The sequence below is a fragment of the Vipera berus genome (genome assembly GCF_964194415.1).
Source record: "Vipera berus genome assembly, chromosome: 4".
Taxonomy (NCBI): Eukaryota; Metazoa; Chordata; class Lepidosauria; order Squamata; family Viperidae; genus Vipera; species Vipera berus.
The window spans coordinates 4,005,640-4,015,325 of NC_138206.1; the positions used below are offsets into that span (position 1 = coordinate 4,005,640).

Below are 9,686 nucleotides of genomic sequence, written 5' to 3' on the forward strand. Positions count from 1 at the left end.
GAAAAACTTTTCAATAAAAAAAAAGAAAAGCTGGTTTCTTTTTACACCTTACGGCACAGCGCACCTACAAAGGGTGCAGAGCTTAACGTTCGCAGCTGCGGTCACCCACCCACCCCGCCCAACGTGGCTTTTTTAAAAAGCGTGCCTTGCTCGCGGCAAATATTGCGGCCCAAGAATTTTTCTTCTCCTTGCAATCGCAGAGAGAATCTCACCAAAGCTGCAACGAGTCGACAATGTGGACGAGTTACGTGCTAAGGAGGTCAAATGTCAACATTTCAAAGGTCGTTTTCGCACGTCCTCAAATTAGGTCCGCAAAGCACAGGCAGTCCTCGACTTAGGACCACAATCCAGGGCCCCACCCCCCCACCCCAAATTTTCGTTGCTAAGCAAGGCAGACGTTCGGGGAGTTTTGCCCCGTTTTACGACCTTCCTTGCCACAGTTGTTAAGTGAATCGCCGCAGATGTTCAGTTCGTAACACGGTCGTAAAGTGAATCTGGCTTCCCCCCGTTGTCAGAAAGTCGCAAAAAGGGGATCCCGTGACTTCCGGGATGCTGCGTCCGTCGTAAATAGGAATCAGTTGCCAAGTGTCCGAATTGTGATCAGGTGAGCTTGGGGGGGAGGGTGCTGCGACGGTCGTAAGGGTGAAAATCGGTCCTCTCTTTTTTCAGTGCCGTTTTAACTTTGAATGGTCACTAAACAAACGGTTGTAAGTTGAGGACTCCCTGCGGCTATCCGTTAACATAGAGCCTAGTCCGGCCGCCTTCCACAAAACTGTAATTCTTTCTTAGTGGACTCTTGTTTTTCTGAATTCAGGAAGAAAGAGTCTCTTATCGGAAATTTCAATTAGGACAAAGTTTACTTCCTTTCCAGAGTCCCGAATGCTCTCCAAACATGCTTTATAGTTTAGACCGAAGTTAGAGTTTTTCCCCCACTGCTGTGTTGAAAGGACCCACAACCCACCCCACCCTTTGCCTCCAGCAGGCAGAATACTTTTCGGGTAGGTCTCGACTTACAATCATTCACTTAGTGACCGTTGCAGACGGTTGAGCCGGTGAGGATCGAACCTCTGGCAGTGGGCAGAATTAGCCTGCAATACTGCACTCTAAACACTGCCCCACCCCAGCCCTTCCTTCCTTCTTCCCTTCTTCCCTCCCTCCCTCCCTCCTTCCTTCCTTCCTTCCTTCTTCCCTCCCTCCCTCCCTTCTTTTCCTTCCTTCCTTCCTTCTTTTCCTCCCTCCTTCCTTCCTTCCTTCTTCCCTCCCTCCCTCCCTTCTTTTACTTCCTTCCTTCCTTCCTTCCTTCCCTCCCTCCCTCCTTCCTTCTTCCCTCCCTCCCTTCTTTTCCTTCCTTCCTTCTTTTCTCCCTCCCTCCCTCCTTCCTTCTAACCTCCCTCCCTTCTTTTCCTTCCTTCCTTCTTTTCCTCCCTCCCTCCCTCCTTCCTTCTTCCCTCCCTCCCTTCTTTTCCTTCCTTCTTCCCTCCCTCCCTTCTTTTCCTTCCTTCCTTCTTCCCTCCCTCCCTCCCTTCTTTTACTTCCTTCCTTCCTTCTTCCCTCCCTCCCTCCTTCTTCCCTCCCTCCCTTCTTTTCCTTCCTTCCTTGTTCCCTCCCTCCCTTCTTTTCCTTCCTTCCTTCTTCCCTCCCTCCCTTCTTTTCCTTCCTTCCTTCTTTTCCTCCCTCCCTCCCTCCTTCCTTCTTCCCTCCCTCCCTCCCGTCTTTTACTTCCTTCCTTCCTTCTTCCCTCCCTCCCTCCCTCCTTCCTTCTTCCCTCCCTCCCTTCTTTTCCTTCCTTCCTTTTTTCCTCTCTCCTTCCTTTTTTCCTTCTTCCCTCCCTCCCTCCCTCCCTTCTTTTCCTTCCTTTCCTCCCTCCCTTCCTCCCTCCCTCCTTCCTTCCTTCTTCCCTCCCTCCCTCCCTCCTCTTCCTTCCTTCCTTCCTTCCTTCCTTCCTTCCTTCCTTCCTTCCTTCCTTCCTTCCTTCCTTAACAATAGCACTTGTATACCGCTTCACAGTGCTTTACAGCCCTCCCTAAGCGGTTTACAGAGTCAGCATATTTGCCCCCAACAACCCGGGTCCTGATTTTACCGACCTCGGAAGGACAGAAGGCTGAGTCCACCTTGAGCCGGTCAGGATCGAACCGCTGGCAGTGGGCAGAATTATCCTGCAATTACTGCCATTTCTAACCATTGCGCCACCACGGCTCATGTTGAACTTATTCCATGGCACACAGAAGAAAGGAAATAATGCGAGGTTTCCTTGGAAACGGAAAACCTTCCCAACCACGGTCACAAATTAATAACTCCCAGGTTACGTTTCACACCACGAAATATTAGCCAGCTTCCCGGGTACCTGTCTTTAAATCCGCGAACGACTTTCTGAATAAGGATGACCTTGTCGGTAATGGCTTTATCCCGCTCAATTTCCAACAGCATATCATGGTGATCCTGGGGAAAAAATATATATATATTTATATATATTTATTTTATTTATATTTTATTAGACTTATATACCGCCCTTCTCCCGTAGGACTCAGGGCGGTTCACAAGGTTTTTTAAAAACAATACAACAAATTACAAAAATTAAAAACGATTAAAATGATTACACTAACCTTGAACTAAAAACCCCAATTACAATTAAAATACAATTAAAACCCCAGTTAATATATATATATCTAGCTGTGGATTAACAATGATTAGTTCCTAGTTGAATGGCAGGAAAGATGGCTTGCGGTCACCGCCTGTGTGCCACACACAAAACATGCCTTTTTAATTTCGAAATTAGAGGGGAATGAAAAAGAGCCATTCCAGGAAGTCCTCAATTTACCACCACGACGGAGCTCAAAATTTCCCTTTGCCCCATTTTATGACCTTTTTTCGCCACAGCTGTAGTTGTTAAGTGAATTGTGACATCCTTAAGTGAATCTGGCTTGCCCCCATTGACTTGGAAGCCAGCCAGGGAAGGTTAGCGATGGAGATCGTGTGACCTCGAGATGCTGGCACCGTCATAAATACGAGTCAGTTGCCAGGCCTCCGAAGGTAGTGTTGGAGCACCCACAACTTGTGGAGGCAAGCTATTCAGAAGGGACCTTGGAGGTCCTCTAGTCCAGGGGTCCGCAAGCTTGGCAACTTGAAGACTGGTGGACTTCAACTCCCAGAATTCCTCAGCCAGCAATGTGGAAGTCCACAAGTCTTCAAGTTGCCAAGGTTGAAGAACCCTGTTCTAGTCCAACGCCCTGCTCAGGCAGGAGTTGTTGTTAGTTGCGAAGTTGTGTCCGACCCATCGTGACCCCATGGACAACGTTCCTCCAGGCCTTCCTGTCCTCTACCATCTTCTGGAGTCCATTTAAGCTCACGCCTGCTGCTTCAGGGACTCCATCCAGCCACCTCATTCTCTGTCGTCCCCTTCTTCTCTTGCCCTCCACCTTTCCCAGCATGAGGCTCTTCTCCAGTGAGTCCTTCCTTCTCATTAGGTGGCCAAAGGATTTGAGTTTTAGCTTCAGGATCTGGCCTTCTAAAGAGCAGTCAGGGTTGATCTCCTCTAGGACTGACCGGTTTGATCGCCTTGCAGTCCAAGGGACTCACAGGAGTCTTCTCCAGCACCAGAGTTCAAAGGCCTCAATTCAATAGGAGAACCTATTCCATTTCAGACAAATAACTGTCCAGTCTCTTCTTAAAAGCCTCCAGTGATGGAGCACCCGCAACTTCTGGTGGCAAGCAGTTCCACTGGTTAATTGTGCTCACTATCTCCCTTAGTTCTAGGTTGCTTCTCTCCTTGATTGGCTTCCATCGGTTGATTAAATGAGCGTCCTCTGATATTCTTCAGGCATAAAAGAACAAAAAACCCACAACTGCACTTGGGTTCTGAATTTCGAGCAGAAACCACTTCTTTTTAAAGCTGAAAACTTTTCACCTTGTCTTTTCTTTGCGGGATACCTTCCCAGATGGCTGAAAAATAAAATCTGCTGTTTTCCAGACTGAGCCAATTATCTGAGCAGACCTTTTGAGCTGTAGATTTCCAAGCTTCCTGCTCAACACAACTGCACCACGCTGATAAGGCTTTCTGGAAAGGGGGATTTCAACAGCTGAACACGAGATAAAGGAGGGATTTCAGAAGGAAGCAACAGATTGTAGTTGGAATGGATTCAACTGACTTCTGTTTTTTTCCGTCTGGATGGGCAAAAATCTCCAATTCTGGATATTTGTCCCTACCTCAAAAGCTACCCCCATGGGGAAAAATGGGAAGAAACAGCATAAACGCAGCATGAAAAAGAGGTTTTTAAGAAGAGACTGGACAACCACTTGTCTGAAATGGTATAGGACTATAGGTTCTCCTTCTTGAGCAGGGGGATGGACTAGAAGACCTCCAAGGTCCCTTCCAGCTCTGTTCTATTCTATTCTGTTCTGTTCTGTTCTGTTCTATTCTATTCTATTCTGTAATTCTATTCTGTTCTGTTCTATTCTATTCTATTCTATTCTATTCTATTCTATTCTATTCTATTCTATTCTATTCTATTCTATTCTACTCTACTACTCTATCCTGTAATTCTATTCTATTCTATTCTGTAATTCTATTCTATTCTATTCTATTCTATTCTATTCTATTCTATTCTATTCTATTCTATTCTATTCTATTCTATTCTACTCTACTCTACTACTCTATCCTGTAATTCTATTCTATTCTATTCTATTCTATTCTGTTCTGTTCTGTTCTGTTCTGTTCTGTTCTGTTCTGTTCTGCTCTGTTCTGTTCTATTCTATTCTATTCTATTCTGTAATTCTATTCTATTCTATTCTATTCTATTCTATTCTATTCTATTCTATTCTATTCTATTCTATTCTATTCTATTCTATTCTATTCTATTCTGTAATTCTATTCTATTCCCTATTTTCTATTCTATTCTATTCTATTCTATTCTATTCTGTTCTGTTCTGTTCTGTTCTGTTCTGCTCTGCTCTGCTCTGTTCTATTCTATTCTATTCTATTCTATTCTGTTCTGTTCTGTTCTGTTCTGCTCTGCTCTGCTCTGCTCTGCTCTGCTCTATTCTATTCTATTCTATTCTATTCTATTCTGTAATTCTATTCTATTCTGTTCTATTCTATTCTATTCTATTCTATTCTATTCTATTCTATTCTATTCCATTCCATTCCATTCCATTCCATTCCATTCCATTCCATTCCATTCCATTCCATTCCATTCTATTCTATTCTATTCTATTCTATTCTATTCTATTCTATTCTATTCTATTCTATTCTATTCTATTCTATTCTATTCTATTCTATTCTATTCTATTCTATTCTATTCTATTCTATTCTATTATTGTATTCTATTCTACTCTACTCTACTACTCTATCCTGTAATTCTATTCTATTCTATTCTGTAATTCTATTCTATTCTATTCTATTCTATTCTATTCTATTCTATTCTATTCTATTCTATTCTATTCTATTCTATTCTATTCTATTCTATTCTATTCTATTCTATTCTATTCTATTCTATTCTATTCTACTCTACTCTACTCTACTCTACTCTACTCTACTCTACTCTACTCAACAGCCATTTGTCTAGAATGGTATAGGGTTTCCTGTTTGAGCAGGGGGTTGGACTAGAAGACCTCCAAGGTCCCTTCCAACTCTGTCACTCTGTTATTCAGTGGCCACCGCTTCTCTTTTTCCTTCTTCCTGAAGTCTGATCAGAGTTTGAAATAATCGGCCACCCTACCTTTAGGAAGATTTTTGTCTTGCCAATCTGCCAGTCATCATCTCTGCCCAGGACAGCTTCAGCGATGCGTTGGCAGGTTCCATGCAGATCCCCCTGGAAGAAATTAGTGAGAGAACGGATTTTAAACCTTGCACAAAACCAGGGGTGGGGGAGTGGGGAGGTTGACTAGATGACCACTGAGGACCCTTCCAACAGAACAAGTCTATGAACGTGTCGGTAGTCCTCAGACTTACAAACTCAGGAGGGGTCTAGAATTTCTGTTGCTAAGCAAGGCGGGGTGGGGGTTTAAGTGAATTGCACCCATTTTACAACTATTTTGCCTGGTTGGTTAAGCGAATCACAGGGGACGTTAAGTGAATCACATGAACGCTAAGCGACTCTGGCTTCCCCCCATGGTCATGGAGCTGCCTTTTGAACAATATTTTGGTCATAAACACGGTGTTTACTTCTGGAAAAATGAAAGCCAAGTTGTTAGTCCTCTTGATTACAGAAAGCAGGGTTGAAAATGGCAAGAAAATGGAGCAAATTCACTTAACGAATGTCTCACTTAGCAACAGAAGTGGCCGGCAAGGAATGGTGGGGGGTTTTTTTGTGGTTTAAATAGGATTATCCAGCTCTACCTGCTTGTAGGCGGGTTTGACCCCCGGCATGAGCACTCGATATCTGTCGACAAATTCCACAAAAGTATACCGGATTGGATAGCCCGCCCTGCGGATCCGGATGGTTTCCATCATCCCGGAATATCTCAGCTGGCGGACGCAAAGCTCCCGATCAAACAACTACAAAGAGAAAAAGTGGCTTTTAATTTCTCAGGATAACATAGGAAGAATCTTCTAGGGCAGGAGTCTTCAAATCTGGCCCTTTTATGACTTGTGGACTTCAACTCCCAGAATTCCTGAGCCAGCATGGGAGAACTATGGCCCCTTCATGACTTGTGGACTTCAACTCCCAGAATTCCTCAGCCAGCGTGAGGGAACTATGCCCCCTTCATGACTTGTGGACTTCAACTCCCAGAATTCCTCAGCCAGCGTGAGGGAACTATGGCCCCTTCATGACTTGTGGACTTTAACTCTCAGAATTCCCCAGCCAGATTGCCTGGCTGAGGAATTCTGGGAGTTGAAGTGCACAAGTCATAAAAAGGCCACATTTGAAGATCCCTCTTCTAGGGCAAGGATTCTCAATTTTTAGATACGTGGACTTCAGCTCCCAGAATTCCACAGCCAGGTTGGTGAACCCCAGAGAATCCTGGGAGTTGCAGTCCACCATGTGTGAACTTCAACTTTCAGAATTCCCCAGCCAGCTCAGGGAGTTTTGAAATCCATGCAGGGTGGCTGGGGAATTCTGGGAGTTGAAGTCCACGCGTGGTGGCTGGGGATTTCTGGGAGTTGAAGTCCACATATCTTAAAGTTGTTAAGCTTCCTGTGTTGAGGAAGGACAATATAGCAGCAGAATTACAAAATATATGCCCAGTTCAGAGAGTACTAAGGACTTCCCAGTTCACCTGTGAGCTACATATATTCTCTCCCATTGAATGGAATAACAGGAGAGTTGGGAGGGACCTTCGAGGTCTTCTAGTCCAACCCCATTCTCGAGCAGGAGATACATTCTGGACAAATAGCTGTCCAGTCTCTTCAAAAGGTCAATGGGAGGTGGTTAAGAATACAGAATTCAGTCCAATGAGTTGAAATACAGTTAGAGGATGAGGTATGGGACGCAGATAATCCTCGACTTACGATGGGTGGCTTAGGACCACTTCAAGTTACGAGCAATCTAGAAAAAAAAGAACTTAAGACCCGGATTCAAAGTTCCGACGGCCGCGCTTCCCGCAAGCAGTCACATGACAGAACTCTGAGCACTTGGCAGCCTGGCTGCATTTTTACAGCCATGCCTCGCAGTCCCATTAATTACTAAACTTACTTAAGCTTAAACTTTAACTTAAAACAACTTAATCTTAACTTAAACTTACTTCAACTTAAACTACCTGTAACTTAAACTTAATTAAACTTAATTAAATTTCTATGCCACCCATGTCCAGCACAAGGTAATTCTGGGCAGGTTGCAAATGATAAAAAGTTAAACAACTTTAACTTAAATAACTTAAACTTAAACAACTTAACCTTAACTTTAACTCAGACAACTTAAACTTAAACAACTTAATCTTCATTTTAATTTAAACTTAAACTTACTTAAACTTAAACTACCTTTAACTTAAACTTAATTAAACTTAATTAAATTTCTATGCCACCCATGTTCAGTACAAAGTAATTCTGGGCAGCTTGCAAACAATAAAAACAGGTGAAAAATAATGAAAAGATCAAAAGGAAATAAATCACAGGGCTTCGTTTCTATGACAGCTTTCCTGTTTCACGCAAAACCACACCCGGAGTGAACGGTTGTTTCGCTTAACAACCGTGGCATTCACATAATGACCGCTACATTTGTGTTACGACCGCCATCTTTGCTTAACAACCACTGCAAAACAGTCATAAACGACTGTTTACGACAGTTCTGACCGTGATGAGCAGGCTCTATTCTGGTCATAACTGAAGGACTAGCTGTACATGTTTTGGGAAATGGGTTGGCCAGGCGAACGATTTGAGAGTTGGGGTCTCCCGCTATAGGGGCTTTCAAGCAACGGACCGTAGCCATCCCTTAATATCCTGCTTCAAGTACAGGAAGTCCTCGACTTACGACAACAAATAATAATCACAATCATAACATAATCACAATCATAATCATAAAGTTGGAAGGGACCTTGGAGGTCATCTAGTCCAACCCCCTGCTCAGGCAGGAAACCCTATACCATTTCAGACAAATGGCTGCCCAGTCTCTTCTTAAAAACCTCCAGTGTTGGAGCATTCACACCTTCTGGAGGCAGGTTGTTCCACTGGTTAATTGTCCTCACTGTCAGGAAATTCCTCCTTAGTTCCAGGTTGCTTCTCTCCTTGACTAGTTTCCATCTGTTGCTTCTTGTCCTGCCTTCGGGTGCTTTGTAGAATAGCTTGACTCCCTCTTCTTTGGGGCAGCCCCTGAGATATGAACACGGCTTTCATGTCACTGTCAATTCAGCCCCAAATTTCTGTTTGCCAAGCAAGGCGGTTGTTAAGTGACGTTTGCTCCATTTTACGACCTTCCTTGCCACTGTTCTTAAGCGAATCACTGCAGTTGCTAAGTTAGAAACATGGTTGTTAAGTGGATCTGGTTTCCCCCACGGACTCTCCTTGTCAGGAGGTCGCCAAAGGGGATCGCGTGACCCCGGGGACGCTGCAACAGTCATAAGTGCATGCCAGTTGCCGAGCCTCCCAATTTTGATCACGTGACCAGGGGGTTGGCTGCAACCTTTGTAATTGCCAAAAAGGTCAGAAGTCCGTTTTTTCAGTTCTGTTGTAACTCTGAACGGTCACTAAACCACGCGTTGTAAGTCGAGGACTACCTGAACAAGGTTAATTCACAAGGATAGTTCTACTTCATTATCCTTTGGCTGCCTTCATGGATTCACATTGCCTGCAATAATTCCTTTTAAAATGACTTTTCCCACTGCCCTGGTTCCAAAAAAAACAATTTGTACCATGAAGGTTCACTTTCAGGGGGAAAAAAAAACAACAGGCACCTAAACAACAATAACAACAACAACAATAACAATCAACCCTCTTATTTCCTTCATCTCAACACAGAGCGATACATCCCGTCCCTGCGACGTCATTTGGTGTGAGAGAGATAACTTTCCACTCTTTATTCCGGTTTCCTGAAGTTCTGCTTCCTGCCCGTCTCAGCCCTCGCTCACAGAAGTGTCATCCTTTCCGAAGAATTGTTTTCGATTTAGTTTTTACTGACCCAGCCGATTTCTGATTTCACGGGCAAAGGCCCTCCGGAATGGGAATTATAGATGTTAGGATCCAACATAGAGGAAGGAAGGAAGGAAGGAAGGAAGGAAGGAAGGAAGGAAGGAAGGAAGGAAGGAAGGAAGGAAGG

The 9,686-nt window shown here is 44.0% G+C and overlaps 1 protein-coding gene across 3 annotated transcripts in view; it reads right to left on the bottom strand.

The window, feature by feature from the left end:
- MYO7A (myosin VIIA) overlaps window positions 1–9,686 on the bottom strand; it is a 95,355-nt gene that overhangs the window by 53,519 nt on the left and 32,150 nt on the right. For all 3 annotated transcript variants that reach the window (XM_081327789.1, XM_081327791.1, XM_081327790.1), the window contains exons 15-17: window positions 6,335–6,493; window positions 5,715–5,807; window positions 2,345–2,439 (exon numbers count right to left, since the gene is read on the bottom strand). In XM_081327789.1, the coding sequence (XP_081183915.1) occupies window positions 2,345–2,439; window positions 5,715–5,807; window positions 6,335–6,493 (347 nt within the window). The remainder of the gene's footprint in view (window positions 1–2,344; window positions 2,440–5,714; window positions 5,808–6,334; window positions 6,494–9,686) is intronic.